The 24,938-nt window shown below is 38.6% G+C and overlaps 1 protein-coding gene across 1 annotated transcript in view; it reads right to left on the bottom strand.

Moving 5' to 3' along the window:
- The window catches only part of adcy6b (adenylate cyclase 6b), a 70,612-nt gene extending 53,545 nt beyond the window's left edge, over positions 1 to 17,067 (bottom strand). The window contains 4 exon segments of the mRNA XM_083569792.1: positions 13,589 to 13,795; positions 13,798 to 14,449; positions 14,641 to 14,855; positions 16,889 to 17,067. Coding sequence (XP_083425918.1) covers positions 13,589 to 13,795; positions 13,798 to 14,448 — 858 coding nt within the window. The 5' untranslated portion in view covers position 14,449; positions 14,641 to 14,855; positions 16,889 to 17,067.
- Between the last annotated feature and the right edge of the window lie 7,871 nt (positions 17,068 to 24,938).

The following is a 24,938-nucleotide window of genomic DNA, read 5'->3' as shown; positions in this document are numbered from 1 at the left end:
TGTTAATATCATTATATAACATTATAAGCGTTATACTGCAGCGTGCAAAGTGTTTTGCATGTCTTTGGATTTTTTTTATTTTTTTTTTACGAGGAACATGTATAACAGAAACTTAATGCCTTTGACATTTCATGAAAGTTCATAGCAATTAAACAAACCTTCAGGCAGTACTGCATAATAAATTCGACTTGAAACACAATCACATTTGGGGGGGGGCTTTCTCAAATGCCAGTGAGGTGTGCCGTTATCGGAAAATAATCATCAACACCACGTGGTTTACTGCATTTATACCGCATTAATTTGCCAACAATTATAATGAATAACTTTCTAATGAATGGCAAGCTGTACTTTTTCATCTATTAATAGTCACACTGAAATCATTATTAACAACAGCTTACATTATAACTCATTTCCCTCTCTTACTCACACACTCAGTTAAATCTGTTATCAGGAAAAGAATAGAATAGTTTTTCGATGGCAAAAATCTTACTATCGCTAACACTAGAGACTCTTTATATACGTATGAAATTATAGAAATTCAATCTGAACTGTATATTTATTGGACAAATAAAGCATTTTTCAATCCATCCAATTCCTAAAAGAGGTCAAGCAGGCTTAGATTATGAGAAGTGTCCGCCACAGTGCTGTTACTATAGAAACAAGATTAATATAAATCTGCCTGAGCAATGCTATTATAAAAAATACAAATCTATCAATAATTAATGCAACATTTCTTCGGTACTAAACAAAATCAACTGCAAGGTAGGTAAGTTGAGCAAATGTTAAAAGCATCAGCTGATTCGTTTAAAAAATTTTTTTGCCAAATTTGTATTACTTAAAAGAAGAATAAAACACACCGGGACGCTTTCGGGATTCCGTCAGGTCGCTATACATCATCACATCATTGACTATTTTCCTACAACAGCTAGCTGAAGCATCGTCAAATATGATTAGTCAGAGGGTTTTTTATTGTTTTTCTTTTACAGCATAAGTTAAACAGCAGCTCCGAATGTAACCTGAGGGAAAAGTTCATGCTAATACTGTATGTTCCCTGTAGGTTATAATTATTGCTTAACAAAGCAAAATATATAACGTTTTGTGGTGATGTTTTTACGAGACATGTATTCAACATCTCTAGAAGGAGTCTTGCTTGCGCATACTTCAAAACCGTTGAAGTTTCCCAACATGTGAAAGAGTGTGTAAGAAAGAAAGAAAGAAAGAAAAGGTCTGGCGAGGAAATGCATGTTATAGCGGCTCTAACATACATAAGAACAGAAACTGCAGCAACGTGTCTCTCAGATGGTCCAAATGTAACTTTAATGCATTAAAAAGTGCTGTTTGTTCAGAATGTAAAAGTTATAATTATTTCCAAATTGCTAAATAACACTCCGCAGCATGCTGTTATACAGAAATAATGCACTTCAGGTGAATAGCACTTTGGTTGCTTGTTGTGCCACATAACACCCCTCCACTCCATCCCAGCATGCATTGTTTTGATATAACAGCACCGTCTGTTGTGTGTTTGTTTTCTTCCTTAATTGGTTACTAATGGACTGAATAAATAATTCAGCATCAAGCTAAAATATTGTGCCCTGGTTCTAAGTTAGAAATCAGATGTCTGAGTTCAAATCCAAGAACAACCAGAGATTCAATATTGGCCCCTTGAGAAAACATTTATCCTTAAACATCTGGTAAATGAATGAAGCTAAATGTTTACTGGATGTTAAAATATACAGTCAAGTCTCAATTGGAAGACACAATTTCCGACAAATCTTGGCCTTTTTTGCAACGGGCTGAAATCGGTGGTCCAATTTCCAGAGGTACAAAACATGATTGTTCACTTTCAAAGACCTTTTTGTAAGTCGGTGAATCCCTCATCCTGGAAATGACTAACGTGACATTTCCATAGTCTGGAGCAGCACCAAACCACAATTAAGGCCCTGTTGTCCAGATGGAGACATTTTTAACAACAGTGCTCTAAAAAAAAAAAGGTGGTGTGTGCGTGTGTGTGTGTGTGTGTGTATGTGTGTGTAAAATCTCTCATCTGTAATAAAACAAAGGCCCTGATGCCACCCTGACGGGCAGTACAGGTCCCTATATTCTCAGCCAAAACCTCAAACAACAGTAAGATAATAAGCAAAACTGGCATCACCACAGCAACACAGCACTCCTGACTGCGAAGAACATGAATGTTTAGCTCAGGTTCTGAAAAAAAATAAATATAAAAAGACTCTGGTCGGCCCAGATGGAACAAATTCCACGTCAAGCATGACGGAGGATGTAATCTGTCTTTTGGTATGCTTGAGAGTCATGATGTCTTAATTTTTTTTCACAACAACTTAAGGAAACTTTTATCCTGCGCAACAGTGAAAACACAATCTGGCCAGGATGTGGAGCTGAAACAGTTTCAGGTGGGAAAGCAATGTCCAGCTTTCATCATCGAGACGCAGTTTGCATTTACAGTAACATGCTTGAGGCCAAACATTTGTTTCGACAAACGCTGTTTACAATATGCGCTTCGCACACAGTGCGTTTGGTATATCTCTGAATTTAATCTTGACCTTTTATTCTCCCAGGAGATGCTTTATGGCAAGGCAGACAAATGGACAGCGATAACGTCTGCTACTCCGTTTTAGTCCTACAGACAGCCACAATCACTTCAAACCTAGTTATAACCCTCAAATGTATCTGACATTGTTTGTTTAGCTACAAATTGCAATGGATTTTCCAAACAAGAGCTGTCAACAACCAATCAGCGCACAGTCGTAAAACTGAAATGCAGCTTGCTATGCTTGCCAAGGAGAAGGGGGAAAAAAGAGAATTCTGCACTACCGGAAAAGCACATCAACACATTCCCTGTATCAGGTTAGCACAAAAATGGAGGAAAAATAGTTATTAGAAAATTTCCACTTGTGCTTGATCCTGAATTGCAGCTCGATTAAAATTTTAGCAGTGTTAGCGTTCGCCCACTTGTACCAATCTTTGCACCACAAAGGGTTTATTGCAAGAATAAAGACGAAACCGAAACACGTATTCGGTTACATTTTGTGTCGCGATCAAAAAAGAAGCTATTTTAATCTGCACTTCGTTCTCAGTGGCTGCCAAGTCTGTGTTCGTTTACTGCAGGTCCTTCCGAATCCAAATACTGTCATTATACACAGGTATAGAGTTCTACACAACATTGGGCTGCCCAGACTGCACACAAAGTGCAACGAAAATGGAACACAGCACACATGATGTGTACTGTTATAGGAAATCAAGCAAAGTGTGCAATGACACTTGGAGTGGAGTATTTTTATTCTAATATCACAGCAATTCACCAAAACTAATTTCTTATTCGTCAAAAAAAAAGGTCAATTTTGTGGAACAGTTGTTAAACAAATTACTTACATTAAAGCAGATAAAAACCAACTTATTGCCATTTTTGTTTAAAAAAAGGCCTATTTTTCTCTGTCCGCACAGAGAAAAAACGGAGAGGGACGTAAGCAGGATGTATTTTTTTCAGATAATTCAGTGTGAATCAGCAACTTATCGGAATAAAAAATACATATTATTATTATTATTTTTTTTTTTTATTATATCAAGTAACCAATGTATGTCAGTGTTAATTACGATCCTGGGAAAGTCGTAGCTCAGTGGTTAAGGCTTGGGGTTACTGAACGGAAAGTCGTTCCCACTCAGTCTCCCACTCTTGGGCCCCTCAAAAAGGCCTTAATCCTCTATGCTCCAGAGGCACTGTATGATGTCTGACCCTGTGCTCGCACCATCTCACCCCTCTCTCAGGTCCCTAACATTGCTGGTATAGAATTTCACTGTGACAAGTAAAAAAGCACCATAATAAGTTGTTTCTCTAGAATCTATAACATATTATACCATAATATATGTTTGGAATTCCAGCATGGTATTTTTCAAAGCACCTTCTGACCAATCGGATTGTAGAATTTAAACGCAGTAACCAAAAAAACTGAAGCAGAACAACCCTATAAGCTTACAAACAGTAGTGCACTTAAAGTTTACTTTATAGTACACATTAACCACACAGAACTACAACAGTCGAAGATAAAATAGATAGCTGTACTGTGAAAAGCTGCAGCAACGGAGTGAGCATGAGATTACGCTCAGAGCATAGAGCATGATGCAAATTTTTCAGGAGTTGGCAGGAATGCAACCACATCTGGAATTGAATATCATAAAACTAATTCGATGTCACAATGTTTCAAACAGGGCTTATGAAAACTTTTTTCGTTTCATTTGAACACTTTGGGTTTTTTTCACTGTGATTTCCTTTAGGCATTTTACACTCTATATGGACAAAAGTGTTTGGACACCTGAACATAAGATTTGCTTTCTGAACAGTGAAATTCCACATCTAGTCCTTATAATAACCTCCACTCTTTTAGGAAAATGTTCCTCTAGATTGTAGAGTGTACTTGTGGTTGTGATTTGTGCTCATTAGGCCACAAGTGTGTTAGTAAAGTCAGGTACTGATGAAGGATGAGAAGGCCTGGGGTGCAGTCAGCATTAAAAAAAACCCTGAGGTGTTTAACAGAGTAGAGATCAGAGCTCTACAGCAGGCCACCCAAGATCTTTCTTTCCACCCATGTAAATCTTCAAGGAGATGGAAATATCTTCATGGTGCTGGCTTTGTGCACAGGGGCATTGTCATGCTGGAACACGGATGGGTATCCTAGTTTAAGTGAGGGGGAAAGAACTGCATGCCACCCTACCGCATTGAAATGCCTTCTACGGCTTAAAAGGTCAGTTGTCCCAATACTTTTGGCCACATTGTGTATGTGATTTCACAGACATGTCATGGGAAGTGTTCTGCAATATCTTTATGTCTAAAACAACCTGTGTGTGTGTGTGTGTGTGTGTGTGTGTGTGTGTGTGTGTGTGTGTGTGTGTGTGTGTGTGTGTGTGTGTGTGTAAGCGGCACCAAAAATGTACAAAAACTGTACATTTATTTATCTTTAGTAAACAGGTCAGGGAAGTGGTCGATCTAAAGCCTATCCCAGGAACATGAGACCGGGACACCGAGACAGGACGCCGGCCTATCATAGGGAAGCACACATGCACACACACACACACACACACACACACACACACACACACACACACACACACACATTTTTTACACACATCCTTATTCACATCTATAGGGAATTTAGAGCAGGCAGTTGTTTTTTGAGGAAGAAGGAAACTACAGTATTAGGAAGAAACCCTCATAGATACAAGGAGAAACGTGAAAAACAAGGAACTAATGCTCAGGATTGAACCTGGAACCAGGATTGAACAGGATCTACTTTGTTGTTTCGAATTTGAATGATAAAGGGGACAACGGCGAGTATTGATATTAAGTGCTGTATAGATTATGTTCATAAATTAGCATCATTTCCACCAGTGACGCATAAAACTCCCAGTCATCCTCATTCTCATTACAACGACACTTCTACGTTTCTAGGTTTCCTTCCAGTTACCAAATAGTAGATAGCACTAACAGAAGTAAACATGCAACACACCAAGAGGAATATCTGAAATTTTGCTCTCTCTCTCTCTCACGCACGCGCACACACACACACAGAGCAGAAAGAGGCCATCCGTACACTTCTTAGTCCATACAAGGTACGGTTAAAGAGAAAAAAAAAATATCCACATATGGCCACAAAACACACCTGTCAGTAAAATTAAACGCAGAACCACCTCACTCGCTGTATAGTGTACACCAGACTTGTCATGTAGAGCAGAGTGCAAAAAAGAGAAAGAAAAATGCAATGAGGGAATACGAGCCAGTAACAGAGGCGTTTTTTTTTTTTTCTTTTCTTTTCTTTTTTTCCTCAGGCACGCAAGTCAGATGCGCTGTCCCCGTTCTTTTTTTTTTTTCCACTCCAGCACTGTTTCACAGGGTCGCCGCGACGCATTCCATCACATTCACCCCGGCATATCCTCACAAAGGCTGCTATTGTCTCTCTGGACGTTGACGTTGAACTGCGTGTACCCTTCAGTGCGAGAGAAAGAGACAGATGCTCTTGATGTGCTCTCGGCAGATAAGCGCACTTCCTCGGTTAAGCCTGTGTCGCTGTGTGACGCCTGTAAAACGCATGTCCCCCCGTGCACGTCCCACTCTCAGCGAACAGGCCTCATATTCACAGAGACGGACCCAAAGCTGAAAGGCTTTTTCATTAGCTAACAGAGCGCTCTCGTTTTTTTTCACAAAACCGGTGCAATTAGAGCGTGATGGAGCTCGAACATGCAAAAGATCGCGCCGAACTCGGACCAGCGTGTGAAAACGAGCCGGACTTTGGCAGCATTTTTCTGTGGCGTTCGAAAGCCAAGTCACACTGAACTGATTAGGATGGACCATCTCCTTAGGCAGCAGTGATTATGTGTGCCTGTGTGTATATATGTGTGTGTGTGTGTGTGTGTGTGTGTGTGTGTGTGTGTGTGTGTGTGGAGGGGGGTAAATAGTTAAGCACAGATGTGTAGATGGCATTAGACAGCATATCCTTTCCTGTAGTAAAATGTATGAAAGCTATCAGAAAAGCTTTTGAACCAGTATTTGGCTTTTCAATCATTTTCTATACATTTATTTAGTTAATTATCATCTCGAGATTTCATGTTCAATGCTGAACATGTTATAATATTTTTCCTTGTCAAAAGCTGTGTGGGAAGAGAGGTTTTGTCAGAAGAATGATCATCCCTCCAGCACAATTCTTCGAACCTGAAGAATCTATACCAAGAAATATTGTAGCTGCTCTGGCTCACGGATTTTCTATGATATGGTTTCAAGACATGAGAGTGTATGTTGTAAATGTACCAAAAATAGCTCATGTCGAGGACTGAAAAAAACCTCAATATAATTCCTCTTTCTGGAAGACGTCAATTAGAATCATTATTAAATCTACTATAAAAAAACAAAACAAAAAAAACGCAGCACAAAACAACTTCACAAAAAAAAAAGGTTGGGACTGGGTGCAGAGATGACTAGTCAGAAAGAAATAGAATTATGGGCTATTTTGTGTAGTGTCTTGACATATAATCCCAATTTAGTCGATTGCATTTCCAGGTTGTAACTCTGCGAAATGTGGAAACGCTTAAGTGGTTTGAGCGGTGGTGGGCGGTCATGGCCAGCAAAGCACCTTCTCTGCTGGCCTAAAGACTATCAAAAACACTGAACTACATTTACAACCTAAATTCTAATATTTGTTCCATGAAATTGTAATAATTTATTCCCAACAGTTAATTCTATTCAATTTTTAGTGCTTCTCTTGGCTGCACTGCTTTCAGAACGTGTATGTGGATGTAAAAATTTTTGTCCAATCAGATTTCAGCCTCTATGTGCTGCCATGTCAATCTAATCTGCCCAGTGCCTTCAAAGTCAGTACTGCTGGCATTTTACCTTAGTCTCTATTAGCAACAGGTCTGTTTCTTTAACCAATCAGATTTCAGATTCGCCTCACAGGGCAGCTAGCTGGTCCAGAACATTACACATTAGACATCCAGAACAGCACACATTAATACATCTGAGTTAGACCTTTTTATGCCTAAGGAGGAAGAGAAATTGATTTGGTTTCGACATACTTAAAAATAAATTTTCAAGAAAAGCAAGACATCGTGAGAAGGTGGACCAACGCCACTTGTTCGGCACTTCCAGAACAGTAAATACGAGCGGTACCACTGGCTTTCAGCCTCTGAGGAGCGGTACAGATTATGAGTGTGCATCTCTGTTGAATACCGGTAGGTTGGATTTTATTTAAATTTTTAATGTTTTTGTCATGTTATTAGACGAACATTGATTCTGAACTGCTGCAGATGATGTAGGATGCACAGTTGCGGTTGTAGTGTAGAGGTGTGGAGTCTTAACTGGGTTTCTTGCTTTAGTAAAAATGGTATTCAACATCCACATGTGAAATGCCTCACAAATGCAACGCGTTGTTATAATGCATTTTTGTATTGTATTGATGGTTTCTATAATTGCGACGTGATAGTGGTGGTATTAAGAGGTGGATTAGGTCGGGTAAGTCCTCACTGAAGGCCCAGGTAATAAATGCACTGCCACTGGGTTTGAGCAGGGCGCTCATCCGACAAAAAGGTTCTAGGAAAATGGTTACTGTATGGCAGAGGAAGTTATTGTACCATACATAAGTATGTAGCTCTGCTGGAAGATATCATCATGCATGCACACGTGTAAAAGGTGGTAACTGGGTTACAGGCAGTTCAGGGGATTTATGGTATACCTACAACTAGAGGTGAATGTTTGATGTGTGCAATAGTTTGTTTGTTTGACCCACAAGCTTTAAAAATAACTGACGTCTAAGACAAGATAAAAAATAGTCAATGCTGACACTGAGAAATGTACAGCATGAATAATTTCAAAATAACGAAGTCAATAATGGATAAATCAATAATAATGACTTCAGAGTCAAAAAACAAGACCAAATAATACATAGTGTTCAAATCACTTCAGTGGTATACTGCGTCTTTTAGAACTGTTTTTTTACTACTATTTTGTAAGCGCGTTTAACGCCTTGCTCTTTGTTCGTCAGAAATGCCTCAGATTTTAGACATGCTAGGTGACATTTTTGACATGAGATGGTTAAGCTAAAGAGGGTAAAGTCAGCTTTTAATTATTACTGCGTCCTACTTGACTAAAAGCTCGGGGCTGAGCCATTTTCTTTAACTCCCACACTCGAGTGATAAAATAAGGCAAACACAAGCCCTACCTAGCACTCAGGCTAGCCGGCTAGTTTCACTGATATGACTGATCACTTTATCTACCTTCTCCAAACTGTATAATCAACGTGATCGATTTAACTCACATGGCTGTATACGGATTCAAGCAAATACTACACTGCACTCGCGTTTTAAGTAGAGGAATGGTGGTACTTTGTTGACTACGTGAGCAGCCGTGTTGATATCAAGTCATGTGCTGAAGTCAGGGTTGAGGGCACCTTTTTGAGCAAAAAAAAAACAAAAAAAAAACAAAAAAATAAAAAAAAATGTGTGAGGGTGTGTTCACTTTGGTTTTCCTAGGTGGAGTTGGGAAAGTCCTTGTTATGAGCTTTAGTAGAACACTGATTGAGTTCTGGAAAAATTCTTTACCTGGAAATCTGCAAGCTATTAGCAAACCGAGTTTTTTTTTTTTTTTTTTTAAGCCATGGAAATGCATTCATCCAAAATGCATTCTTTTTATTTTCTACTTTAATCCTCATTTTTTTCTTATTATTTCTTATTATATTTTCCTAATATTACAATTATTATCATTATTATCCTCATCATAATCAGTATTATTATTATTGCTATTATTATTATTATTATTATTACTAATAATAACATAATAACCATTATATAATAATAAAGTATACCCGGCTCACACTCTATAACAGTTGCTTACAACGCAAGCTCAGCCGTCTCAGACTCCCTGCCGATCCGCACTGCTTCCTGCATTGGGTGTCACAGATCCTGTATCATATCAAGGCCTCCCTTCCCCAACCCAAGCACCAAACAACAAGCGCAGCATCGCCACAACCAGTGGACTTTACTCCCTGCATTGATTACCTGGAGGGTTGGAACTTGATCCCAAATGTCTATACTGAAACTGTGGTAGGACATGCTGTGGGACACGGGGACAGTCAATCAGCAGCCAATCCCCTGATCCATTTCTATCACGCTGCGTAATAAGCAGAGCTCACAGCTCAACTTCACATAGGAGGGGGAAAAAAAAAGAAAATCTCTCAACACAAGCACAAGCTTTGTAAATTCACGAATAATAAATCAGCAGGCCCCAGTACTTGCGGTACTCATAGAACACAAAAAATAACGAAATAAAAAAATACCAAAAGAGAATAAGATCAAAGTGAGCTGTTCTCGTTTCTAATGCGCATGCAAGACCTCAGAGTTAATTGGGCCTTATGGGACTTAAAAAAAAAAGAAGCACCTATTCAGGGTTCACTTTATCACTTACCTGTGTCCGTGTGTGTGTGTGTGTGTGTGTGTGTGTGTGTGTGTGTGTGTGTGTGTGTGTGTGTGTGTGTGTGCATTACATGGCCCGAAGCCATGGTAAGAATGATTTATCACAAATTTGTGCATTGATATGTCAAGCTAAATAAGAGAGTTATGAGGAAACCCGATCTCTTTGACTCGGGGGCGATCAAACGCATCACTCTGACTATTCTATAATAAGCACACTTAAATAAGCACTCAGACGCTTTGTTTAAACTCACACTGACACAGTGACAATGTCCAGCTGGTAAACATGCTGTCTGACAATGCGCAAACTAATTTTAGCCCCTTAAAAGTGAAACGCGCTTGAAGTGTCTCATCAGATTTGCCCACTCTGCAAAAACCTCAAAGCTTTTTAAAGAATCTTTTATGTTCGCATAACTGCGGTGTGATTAGTTCTATATGACTTACTGTAAATAATTAACCGACCATGGCCACTGCGACAATAAATACTTTTTTATACAAGTTTCTTTGCATTTGTGGCATTGTGTGACTGGGATTTAAAATAACTGGGATTTAAAACAAAATAAGTACCTGGACAATATAAAAGAATACAGCTTCCAATCCCTATTACTAATAGTGTGTGAGTGTGTGTATGACAGATATATTACTTGGATTGTAAGTAGATAATGGGCAGATGATAATGAATAATAATAATTTTAAAAAAAGCCACAGTTTAATTGAATACATTATCAAGAGGTGTGTTTGGGTGCTGCTTCAATATCCACTAATCAGCTCCTCTCTCCTCTGCTGCCTTCCCCTTTCTCCACCTGATATTACAAGCGGGATTTGCAATTATAATCGAATCTTCTTGCCAGAAGAGGAATTCAATGCAGGTTTGTAATATTCATGTGGTTTCTTGAAAAAAACCCTGCACACATTTCAACATGTTCCACTACATCCAAAAACGAAACATTTTCAACGACCTGAAATATGGACAGAAGTATTGGGAAACCGAACTTGTCCAGCCATATATTGTACAAACACCGAGGAGCACAAGTGGTCTTTGGATGATTCATTCAATTTTCCATTCACATGAACTAGAAGACCCAGATGTGCATGACAATGCCCCTGTGCACAAATGCCAGCTTCGTGAAAATATGGTATACATGGATTAGAGTGGAAAATCTTGGGAAGATCTTCCCAACACTGGCGGCTTAGCAATTTCACTATTTTGCCTTTGAGCAAGGCCATTGCTCAAGGGCAAAGCCCCTTTCTGTTTCAGGGGCGCTGTATCATGGTTGATCCTGCGCTCTGACCTCAGCTTTCTAACAAGCTGGGATATGCGAATTTCATTTTGCTGTAATGTATATGTGACAAATAAAATCTTGGCCTGCTAAAGATCTTTGACCTCATCCCTTTCAAACATCTTGGGATGAACTGAAACGCTGACTGCACACCAGGCCTCCTCACCCTACATCATTGGAATAATACAGTAAAACATCTTCCCAGAATCAAGGTTATTAAAAGAGCAAATGGGGACAAATTGTGGAACAGGTTAGAAAAAAGCACATACCAATCTAACGGTCGGGTGTCAACATACTTTTTTTCTGTATAGTGTTTAGTTAACATCTAACCAGAAGTGCATAAGTGACCTATTTATAATAAATAAATAGCAGTGTGATAAATAAGGGTATGGGGTCCATATGTAGAGTGAATAAAGGACAGAAGGTGCGGTAGGAAATGATATATATGTATATATAGTAATACACAATATATTACCATGACGTGAGACTCAAATTGATCGAAGCGTGCGTTTCAAGTGGAGGAAATTAGGAGGAAATCTCACTTGCAGCAACGTTTGTGACATCTTTATATAAAGTGACTCTTTTATCAGTCTGCGTTCGCTAAACACGCTCTTTGCCGGCAGACAAAAGTAAGAAAAAAAAAGGAAAGAAACTATTACGCCATTTTTGTGATGTTATAAACAGAAAAATGCTATATTGATAAAAGTCTGCTTTTTGGTGCAATCGAGCCGCAGCAATACACATACGTGTATACATGTCTGAGATAAACTACATTCTAATATTCATATCTAAAAATATTATGCAAATATGTTTGCTGGGAAACAATGTGCACTATAAATATTTGTGCTACATCACGTGCAGGTGATTTTAATACTTGCTCATCAAGTAGCGGACATTTAAGCAGCCTTCCGTCGAGATTGCTCCTTTGTTAGATTGATATGTTGGATTTAAAAATGCGCAGAAAACAGCACCGTTTCTATACAAATGTTCTTCATAGTCTTTTATAGTAGCCAGCATTCGCTTATATTTTCAATAACAGGGTTGTACAATTCCTTGAATTTTTCCTGAAAGCACACAATAAACATTACAAATCTGAAAATCCCAAATCCAGTCTCCCTACTCTTTCTGCCAAACGAATATTTTGAAATTTGACCCAAGCATTTGGTTTAGAACTGCTGCCTAGAAATGAAAAGCATTCTATCCGGTATCGGATGGAAACTGAATAACGAAATGTAAGACCTGTGAATAGGTTTGAAAGCTGTTGGTCTGCACAGTTTACTTCCACCACTGAACAGCCAATAAATCAAAAATACGAAGGCATTGCAGAGTGCTGATTTAGACTCGGAATAAAATATCAAAAGCTCAACCCTGAAGCTTCATTTGTCATTTGTAAATATCGAAATGTTAAAGACGGATAACTGGAAAGCTGGAAGCAAGCTGAGTACGAAAATCCAACATTCTTCAGCTGGACTGCAAACCTCGGGTTTTCTGTTGCAGCCATGCCAGAATGAATACAATCGGGCGCATGTAATTCTAACCCTGTCTTATAATCTATACAGATATAATGTTTTGTAATAATACAGTTGCGGATTCTTCTTGGCATGACCGGCGGAAACTGACCGGTGATTGTGAAGTCGCTGAGGCTGAGGGTGCTTTTCTGCATCCAGACACTACAGTCTACAATTTAGATTTCACACAGCGTTCACGTTTACTATATTTAGTAGTAAAAATAAGCATCTGGCCGACAGAAGCTACAAGTGTGTTTTGGGTCTTTCGGTCGCACTTTATTGTGTGTGCGTTTGCTCAATAGCGAGTGCCTATGACAGTGTTTATGTTGGCTAATTCCCAGCGTGTATAATGGCAATAAATTTTGCTGATATACTATTTACTTTGTTTTTACTAGTTTTGTTTGACGGCCTATTGATTATTCTGTGATCATAGCGAAATGATCCAAACAGTATATCGTTGTCGATTGAATGGCTTCCTGGCAGTGTGATTCACATTTCATAACTGAGTTATTTGTTTATGGCTCAATCATTTAGTAGGTTAGTCTTTGGGTGTAGCAGCCTGTTTATATTGAATTGCTGTACGGTAATTAGTGCACATTCACAAAAGCCTGCAGGCTGAAAGAAAAAAAAATCAGACCTTGGCTGGAAATCTGGAATTTTCAATGTCACCAACACTGTTGCTTCCCTCCACCTACACCACTTTTTCTAGGAAAATATTGAGCGAAGGCGGGAAAAAAATTTGCTTCACACCCACCGCAATTAGCAATATGCTGTCTAGGCCATATGTTATGCTTGTGCCTGCATAACCAACCTAAACACACCACTATTGCTTACCTGTTTCCAGAGGAAGCTGTCCTTCGGGTTGAGTTGCCAGGCTGTGATCAGGTGAATGGAAGAGAGGGCAATGCCACACAGCACCGCTGCTGTCATGCGCACAGGCAGCAGCGTGTAGATGATGTAGACGAAGAACACGGAAGTCCAGACGCCCTCGGAGGGACTGCGTGGTTCCACCATGCTGACGCCGGACGCCTGTACAACCACCACTGTACAACCACCAGTACCACCACCACCAGGTAGCTCACCATCCACATGCAGTCCTGGTGGAAGCCGGTGCGGTTACACACCACCATCATGGCCAGGAAGAGCGCCATCGCTACGGAAAGGATCGACACGTAGGCGATGTTTACGTGCTGGTTCCTGAGCACACAGTGAAAAGTCAGCATGAGTCCGCACACGAGCACGAGCACGCCCATGAGCATGGTCAGAGAACTCTGGTTCAAGCGGAAGAAATAGCGCTGGTAGAGGCGCTCCAGTTTGGCCGACTCGAACTGCTTGGACTGGAAAACGTGCGCCAGCTGCCGAAGGCACCCTAAGACAGCCGTGCCTACTTCCCTGTCCTCGTCCTTCTCGTCCTCCTCGTCCTCCTTCATCCTCTTCGATTCGCCATCCTCGATGGTGAGATCTCCTTTCTTCCCGTAGTGGTCCTCTTGCCAGACGCAGCGGGTGCTGAAGGTGCTCGTGCTAGCACAGGCTCCTGCGTGGGGCGGAGCTTCGGCAGCTTCGGGGTCAGCCAGGCAGCTCATGTAGCGCCGGCGCCAGTCCCTCTTACGCCACCGCTTTCGGCCATTGCGCTCGCCCCATGCCGTCTTATGCTCGTCTGCACGCGTGACTAAAAAGCCACTGACCCAAGACATCCTAAATGAAACAAAGAGTGGAAAGATAATGAGCGTGCGTCGAAACACAGTGGTGTCCTTCACACGATCTCTACAGCCAATTCAATTCAATTCGATGAATATGTTGTTTTTTTGAAGGTTGATCGTTTTTCTCATGCATGTCAAACTTGCCAGGAAACCAACGAATTAGCGTTCTTAAACAGGTCACGTTACCTGCTTGGCTTCCTGGTGGTTTTGCAGTGCTGTTTTTTTCTCAGCCAGGTCCAGCATTTAACCCTGTGTACAGAGCTGATGGCAGCAGCCTGGTCTGAACACACACAGGGTGTGACTGAGAGATCCAGGACACCCAGTTAAGCAAACAGTCAAACAACACAAATAACACGAGTGAGCCGAACGCCGATGGCTCCGCATCTCTGAGCTGCCTGAGTCTGTTTGTTCGATAGAAAGATAACACAGACAGGAGAGAGCATAATATTAGATCAGCGCAAAGAGTGTTTTATAAGATGTGTTATGAGTAAACATGGTGAGTTTCTGTCGAATAAAAAGGCTAAAGGAGAGAAAAAAAATAAAGTTCACATGGAGTTCCCATTCCCACAACAAATGACGTTATCAGCAAACCAGCACAGATCACTCACAGCTGTTTTGACTTTTCCCTAAAACATCCAGAATATCAAATATCACATACAAAATATTTCCTTGTTGGATATGCACCAGCAAAACCAAAAAAGCATCCGAAACCTTTCGCAATGAACGCGGTTCGATCCTAAACGGTCTGGACGTAATGTTGCAAAAAGAACATTCCTACAATGTTGTGTAAACGTGATGCGTGCTCGCTTCACAATGCTCTTCAAACTCAGAAAGACTAAATGTGTATGTGTATATTCTTGCTTCATATATATATATATATATATATATATATATATATATATATATATATATATGTATATATATATATATATATATATATATATATATATATATATATATATATATATGCAGGATATAATACTTTCACCCAAAAATAATACTAAACTGTACATTTCCTTGCCATCAAAACTTTATACTGTATAGAACTCTTTTAAAAGTGATAAATGGTGCACAAATGGACCACTGTGAATTTTATTTTAGAGTAAAGCTTAAGAGGTATACTATACACACACACACACACACACACACACACATACACACACACACACACACACACACACACATTCATACTTTAATGCCATTACTGCCACAAACACACACACACACACACACACACACACACACACACACACACACACACACACACACACACATTCATACTTTAATGCCTTTACTGCCATTAAGAGCTACAAAAAAAACATATACAAAATGTACTTAAGGAACTACAGGTGAAAGTGACCCCAGTGACAAGGGCAGTACTGTATAAATGCAAAATAACAACATTGCATTAAAATATATTTTTTTTAATCTCAAAAAAACCAAAGAAACAGCAGCCCAGGAAATGTGTTACCTACATTAGTAATCTAGATCAATGATTCTCATCACAGGTCTCCATAAAAACATTAAAACGTGTGGTATTGTCATTTATAAAACACAGGTTAGAATTGGATTATTTATTGAGTATTATTGAGTTCGCATTATCAGCCTGGTCACTTGATTCCAATCGAATCAATTTATCATAAAACTGTAACCCAACATGTAACAATAATGTGAGTGAGAAGTTCAGATAGGAAAAGGAAAATCCTCAAATAGTTTGTACACATACATCATATATTATGTATATCATATATATCATATATCACACAAATTGACTGAAAATGTTCTTGTTTTCTAGATTTGATGTTCTGGTGTGAGCTGCCTAGAGTGAAATCCTAGAGTACAACCTCAAATGCATGCATACTACATTATTAAACAGTAGGAGGGAGCGTCATGTTCAGTACCATGCACACTGCTTTTCACGTACTAGTTAGTACGCATGTGTGTGGTGAAGGACAGAGAGGCTCAGACTTCAGCTGCTGGACTCCTTTAGATGAATGTATTTTATTTGGTGTTTTAAATACGACTAGACTAAACAAGGACTGGTGGATGTTACAGTCTACAGAAACAAATCTCCCTGTAGGTTGGACATGCGTCCACAGGACATGTATTAAGGGAAAAATTCATGGCGGTGTTTCAGATTTCCAGCTCAGCAGCAACCATCGCGCGCGCGCTGACGCTTCGATGTAGAGATGTGAAGCGGAGTGACACTGAAGCGCCATGGTGTTTTCTGGCTTTTCTGCTTCTCAGCGTGTGTGTTGCGTTAATAGGTGCATATAGTGCAATAGGAAATAGCTTGTGTTGTCCCTGATAATGCTGCTGTAGCTGCTCAGTGAAACGCCGCACCGCAAAACAAGCACGCACACACACGCACGCAGTACATGCACATTGATAATGTAAGCTATAGAGACTCACGCGCAGACAAACCATCACTCACCGAGTCGTGCTTGTGGTTCAGCAGCTCAGTGCGTTCCGTGTCTCGGGATTCATTGCTGTAACCCGGTCACAATCCGGCTCGCGCCCTGCTCTCTCTCGCTCGCTCGCTCTCGTTCTCTTCTACGGTTACAGTGTGTATCCTCGCGCTGCCGTACACCCCGCAAGTCCCCGTCAGCCCTGCGCTCGCGCAGCTTTGGCACAAGTCCTGCGCGCCTCCTGGCGGCGAGCACGGGCGGGAGCGAGCGGCTAATATGGGCGGACGCGCTCGCGACTTTTTTTTTTTTTTTTTTTTTTTTTTTGCCTCTCCTTCTCTTTCTTTTTGTTGTTGTTTGTTTTATGGCACAGAACCGATCAGAGAGAAACACCGATACAGCGCACACACACACACACACACACACACACACTCACAGTGACTTGCACATATATGTAAACCACTGCTGCACACACACACACACACACACACACACACACACACACACACACACAGAGAACACACAATGACTTGCTCACATATACAGTATGAAACACTAGCAAAACACACACACACACACACACACACACACACACACACAGTATTTGAGCATATACAGTGAGGCAAATAAGTATTTGATACACTGCACAAACACACGTTACTTTTGCACATAGGTGAAACATTACTTACACATTCACACATATACTTGCTTCTTGAACATATATAAATATATATGAAACGCTGCTTGAACACACACACACACACACACACACACACACACACACACACACACACACACACATATACTGTATATATGAAGCACTAATTGCATACATATGTAGACTACTACGTACACACATATAAATACACTAACACAGACCCCCCCCCACACCCATTAACACGCACACAGCACTTGTGCATATAACACTACATCCTGACACACATACTACTACCACAACCATATGAAACACTGCTTACACCTCCTACACAAAACTTGGACATGTATATGAAACACTGCTTGATTTACAAATATGTCCACATATGTGACACACTTGTCCTCATATATTCATAATGGGCGAGCAAAGGCCTAGTGTTTGTCAGTATCTGAATAATTAACCAGAAAACATGCATTCAGTGCAATGTAGTGTGTAAAAATCCTCTATAGCAGGCCAATCAAAATCTTCCACTCCGACCCATTTAAAGCATATCTTCATGAAGTTGGTTTTGCATACAGAGGCATTGTCATGCTGCGACAAGTTCTCCTAGTTCAAGTAAAGGGAAAAAGTTATGCTCTCGCATCCAAAAACATCCTATACAATTGTGTGCCTTCAAGTCAGCGGTAAAGAAGCACATATGGCTGAAAAAGTCAGGTGTCCCAATACTTTTGTTCAAACAGAGTGTTTTACACTAGTTTACTCATCTGTGAACAATATACGAATTCACTAGGATGACACTGAGAGAAACTTTTCAAATAACAAGATTTTCTCCACAACGTTCTTGGTACAATGAAAGGATTTCCAAAAGCCCAAAAAATTCTTGTCAACTCAGACATGCACACACACCCAGAGACACACCCATTAATACACACGCTCAATGTATGCACATTCTGATTATATGACAAAAAAGTGTATGCATTTATACAAGTAGCATGTGTGTGTGTGTGTGTGTGTGTGTGTGTGTGTTCAAGTGAGTCACTGTGTTTAGCCTGAAACAGCCTCCTAACATTAGTTTTATCAATCTGTCCTTCCACACAATGTATAAATATGTTTTTGTAAAAAACAAAACCACCACAAATATTTTAGTGGTGTTTTTTCAACTCTATTATTGTGACATCAGAAAATGCCCTCAGCAGAAAAAGTCTGCATAGCATAATTTGTTAGTGTAAATTTTCTTGTCAGAAAGTGCCTCCAGCATTAAAATATATGAAGCATGACTGGGGAAGAAAGGAAGTGCGCATGTGCAGAAAGCCTTGATGGCAAGTCTCAAGAGGAGGGACAACCGAGCTGGCCTAAATAGATAAATCAACAGTCATTTATGTAGTTTTTATTCTCTTCAGTTTATTTTCTTCCTTTTACAATGTCATCAGGGTCACACAATACTCACACAGTTTTAATACCACGTGTGAACCTATAGATCCTTGCAGACGTTGAGAATTTGACCTTAAATTAACGTGTTTATTCGTTCATTTTTCCGTGCAGCATTTTTTCCTTGCTATGGCTGATTTTCGGCTGATCTTGGGAATACAAACTCAACACCCATTAGACACCAGTCCACTGCTGAGCATGTGCTTAAACAATAAATCAAACACCGACCAGGCAGAACATTATGACATTATAACATTATGAGCAGTAAAGTAAATAAGTGAAATGATTTATTTTTATATTTTCTACACTGCTTATTCACTATAAATTTTTGCACCATCCATAACGTGTTCATGACCGCACTACTGTATATTCCACCCATATTTATTCTGTATATACTGTATTATAAAATATTCATACTTGTACATAACTATATCATGTCATTTGAGCATGTTATCTCCCGACATCTAGTACAGTATATCGTATATTACTATTTACACATATATTATTACCTACTGCAACTTCGGTTCATTATTCACCCTCACCCCTGTACATATGGACCCCTTTACCCTTGTTTATTTATTTATTTATTTTTATTGTAAAAGGCCACTTATGCACATCTGGTTAGATGCTAACTGGTTTTTATTGGCTCTGTACATGTTCCTTGCACAATGACAATAAAGTTGAATCTAATTTGATCTAATCTAATTGAATCTAATCTAATAACACTATTATCTCTTCATCATGGCACCTGTTAGTGGGTGGGATGTATTAGGCAGCAAGTGAAATTTCTTCCTCAAAGTCGATGTGTTAGAAACAGGAAAAATATGCGAAGGTAAGGATGTGAGTGAGTTTGACAAGAAACAAATTGTGATGTCTAGACGACTGGTTTAAACCATCTCCAAAACTGCAGCTCTTGTGGGATGTTCCTGGTCTGCAGTGGTCAGTATCTATCAAAAGTGGTCCAAGGACGGAACAGTGGTGAACCAGTGACAATGGTGGGGAGCGAAGGCTGGTCCGTGTGGTCCGATCCAACAGACGAGCTCCTGTAGCTCAAACTGCTGAAGAAGTTAGTGCTGTTAACCCTCGATGGGTCAGAACTGTTTTGCAAAAGGGGGACCAACACAATATCAGGCAGATGGTCTTAATATTATGCCTGATTGGTGGCTATAAAGTTATGCCTTGTCGGTGTACGTGCAATGTATTAGCCTCTGCACCTAACAGCATGTTTTCACAGGAAGCAGGAAACCAGAGTACACAAAGCAAATCCACACATGCATGGGACAACATGTGAAACTCCACACAGAGTGTAACTGTAGATTTGAGGTCACACCACTAGCTGATGAACCACAGTGCCAAGATTCATATTTATTTTTAATTTATTTAAATGATTAAAAAGAAATGTAAAGGTCATCCCATTGTTTTATCTACAAAATATATTTAATATATAGTCTCATTTATTGTGTATTATTTATTATAATATTATCAAACACAACATCAATATATACTGTATATATTAATACATAAATAAATCTTTTTCTGCCTATTATTACTCATTTCAAGTTTGTACTTTTTATATGTTTTTTTATTTTTATTTTTATTATTACATTTTATTATTTATTATGTTGGGAAATTAATGTTTTTCTTTCTAGAAATAAATGCCTAAATGAGCTCGCCTGCCATTAGACTAGTTCAAGCTTGAAATCAGTACAAATAGGTTGGTTTATTGTAATCTTAATATACCTATTGTAATAGGTCAAATATTACACAGATATCATGGATTCGAGATATTTTCGCTTGCTTACTGTCATTGCTTGCAGTGATGTTCGCAAGATGAAACAAGTCGAACAAAAGGGATATAAATGCATTACAATTTAGTTGCTTCATACAGACCTTCTACTAAATGACCATGCTGCTAGTGAAGACAACATGGGTGTGGATGCAAATCAGAGGATTTTCAGTGTTGGATTTTCTCTCAGGAAAACCTGGATTTTTCACCACAAGCTGATACATCGCCTTCCCTCAGACTGTATAAGCGAACATGAAAAAGTTCAATGAAATTCTCAATGAATTGTTATTTCTAATTATTTAATAAAAAATTTTTTGTAACAGCGATAAATTATTCTATAACTACACTTACAGACAAAACGGTTAAACATCCTTCAGCTTGTTCCTTTTTTAAAAAAAAGCTTTAGGTTGTATGTAGCACAAAGAAATTAAAAATAAAATTTCTTTGTAGCACAAAGTTTGAAATTTTGTAGCAAAAAGTTTAAAATTTCTTTGTAGCACAAAGAAAAAAAAAAAAAAAAACGCTTTAGGTTGTATGTAGCACAAAGAAAGACTTCCAAGTAGAAGCCAGGAACTCTTAATAGGAAATTAATGAGAAATGTAAATCTGTTAAAGGATCACTCTTGCATAAAAATGTCCACAGTTTTGATATGGAAGCCAGCAAGCAAGATCTGACAGAATTAGAGCAAAATAAAAAATGTCTAAAACCAGAACAAACAGTGAGATAAAGAAAACCAGTCCCTGTTTTCACTTTAGGTGAAAGTCTGTTATTAATTACATTTTTGCAAAAATAAAAGGGTCATTGGATGAATATTTCCTCCAAACGCTTGTGGAACCTCAGTCTGTTTTGTGTTACGAGGCCTGTTTTTGAGAATTCTGCCAATTTGCACTGATGTAAACGACCTGTTTGTGTGGCTGCAGGACTCACCATGCAAATCTCGCTGTGTTTGCTTTGCTTACTAAGTGTGACCTCTGAACATAGTTTGGAGGTCCCTAACAGAGGGTTGTGTTTGTTTTTCAGGTCATGCTGATGTGTACGAAATTACAGAATTAACTGACTGATGTCATTTTTATTTCATTAAACAATCCTAGCATGCATTTAGTGCATTTTGACATTTGATCTGATTCTGGCTGATCAACAACCTCAGTAATGGCTGCAGTCAGGTGTCGCTTCAAAACTACATACTACACTGTAAAAAGTTACAGAAAGCATCTGTGTTATAGGATCAGAAATAGCAAAGAAATCAAACTTCTTCAAATTCGAACATAGAAATATTTTGATATTCTTTCTTGTTTGAAAATGGACACTTATTTAAAAAAGCGTTTTCTCTGTAAAGGTTGCATTCATCAATGATTTTTTTTTATCAAAACCACTACTATTGCTGAAGTACAACGTTGATTTACTAGATGCTTTTTCAAATATCATATCTGCATACAAACTTTACTACAACTTCTATATGATATACATTTATACTATAAAACAGTACGTAGGTTATTGCACGTGTATGCATTGCTTGAGGTGTTGTAATTTTGGGTTATTTCTGCCACCTAGTGGCATTAATATAACAGTACACAGGTTAGATATCAACCCATGCATTAATAAAAATAAAAATAAATTATTCTTAATAATATAATACACTGATTACATCACCAACATCCACACACACACACACACACACACACACACACACACACACACACACATGCAATTTGCACATATATTCAAAAATGTGATATTGTTTGACTTTTTTGTTACATGATTGTTTAATATGATTTTTTTTAACGCTTTTATATTGTGTGTGTGTGTGTGTGTGTGTGTGTGTGTGTGTGTGTGTGTGTGTGTGTGTGTGTGTGTGTGTGCTTTTTAATTGTTGATTAAAAACAACAATTGCATTAATATGCATGATAATTACAAGTCTATCATCATCATCATCATCATCATCTTCTTCTTCTTCTTCTTCTTCTTCCACCTCAGAAAATAATTTGAGTACAATATTTTTATTCATATTCATATAGTTTTCATATAGGTTTCATTGCTCGTTTCTGAAATGTGTTCATTTCAGTTCTTTATTGATCCCATAGGGAAGGGGTCACTAACGTGGTGCCCACATGAGTCGCCCGCGAGCCTTTTCTAAAAATAGCTGTTTCCTACCTTGTTAAATCATTGTTGATAATTATTGTGAGAAATTATTAACATGATCAGTGTTTTCACATAGATCAGTGGTGTCAAACTCAGTGTCACATCCGGCCCGATGTACAATTATATCCGGCCGGCGAGGTGATTTTGTATAGATCTATTATTATTGTTATTAATGTCGTGGCGATATGAAGCGCTGATAACACAAACTACAGATCCCATAATGCAGCGCTTCAGCTGCCTTACCGAACGCTAGACTACCTGGGAACATTCCAGCGTCAATCAAGTAGAGCTTCTGTTGATGTATTTAACGCTATTGTAAAGTTATTGTGAAACAGCGCCTCACAGTGGCGAAGAGAAAAGTTGATTCTGAAAACAGAGTCTTTCAAAAGTAGAAGAGTTAAAGAAGAATCGGACATTTCAGCAGATGTTTTTCACCAGAGCAAAATCACAAAGTGAAGCTGGTGTGAAAGCAGAGGAGAAATCAGAGTCACATCAGCCGGTTATTTACTGAGGGACAGTTTCTGAAGAGCTGCATGATGAAGCTGTGAGACGTCTGGTGTTTGACAGGAGATATTTTTATAGAGAGCAAAATATTTAAAGTTTTTTAAAGTTTAAGATAATTTTTTATAAAATGGCATAAGAGCAAAGAAATCGGATTGTTTTGAATTGTTGTTATTTTAACGTTTACTTGAAAGGACAATTTTTATTGATTTGTTCAGGGTTTTTTCGCAGCATGTTCATATTTCTAACTGGTATAATTTTGACAGGAGATATTTTTATGGAGAGCTATTTATTTAAAGTTTAAGTTGATTTATTCTGGAATAAATTTCCTGTCTGTTTTTATTCATATTTATGTTAAAACGACCTAAAGTGTGCTTTGAGTTTTGGCCCCCTGAGCAATTGAGTTTGACACCCCTGATATAGATGAACATCATTAATTCATAATAATAACATATAATTAAAGGTAAATTGAGCAATTTTTTTATTTTAGAAGTGTGTGTATCAAACTGGTAGCCCTTCACATTACTTGGTACCCAAGAAGTAGCTCTCGGTGTCATAAAGGTTGGTGACCCCTGCCATAGGGAAAAGAAAAGTATAGACTTTTAACAATTCACAATTGGCATGTGTATTAAAAAATTATATTTAATGTATATATATATATATATATATATATATATATATATATATATATATATATATATATATATATATATATATATATATATATATATATATAATATATATATATACATTAAATATGAATATATTTTCTCCCGAAGCCGTGCAGCTCAGAACACAGGTGAAGTGCGTTTTTTCCGTTTCTGTTTGGAAATTTCATTGGTCTAATGTTATGTCGCTCAATTTTTTGGCTTGAAGCTTGTGAAACCGGGAAAAACTCAGGGAAAAATCCATAAATTAGCCGCTTCGTTGTTTAAGCCGTGGGGGGTTCAAAGCGTGGGATAAAAGTAGCGGCTTATAGTCCAAAAAAATACGGTACATCCCTCACATTCCAGCAAACATTTTAGGAGCTCTTCTCAAGAGACAATACTATAGAAAAGAAACTTGGATATATTTTACAGCAGTCAATGTGCAGCTTGTATAACAGTACAGATTTACTGTCCTACTGTCAAAATAGCTTGAGAACATATAAAAAAAATGGTTGCTGAAATATGAGGGTTGTACTCATTTCTGTGAGATTCTGTATGCTGTATATTTGGAAGATAAAAATAGGTTGTATAGATAAAGTCATAAAGGTCTGAGCCCATGAGCTGATTTTATTGAAGCCTGTTCAATAATTCTGCATGCCTGCCTGGTCCTCTTGGTAAAGCAAAGAATTATTTCACTTAATTTCATACATTGATGAGAATCGAGTCATTGTTGTGGCCTTTCAATATCAACAACTCAAGAACTATGAGGATGGAATTGGACTGTAATTAATATAAACAGTCTGGTACAGTGGCTTAGGACTACAATTTGCATGAATACTTCTGCATTTAAGGACCCATTATTGAACAGTAAACATCAGCAATGCTGAAACTATAATGAATGGAAATTTGTTGTCACTCAGATG

The sequence above is a fragment of the Silurus aristotelis genome (genome assembly GCF_946808225.1).
Source record: "Silurus aristotelis genome assembly, chromosome: 19".
NCBI lineage: Eukaryota > Metazoa > Chordata > Actinopteri > Siluriformes > Siluridae > Silurus > Silurus aristotelis.
The sequence above is the reverse complement of the archived record's forward strand: the minus strand, read 5'-3'. Positions and strand labels throughout refer to the sequence as shown.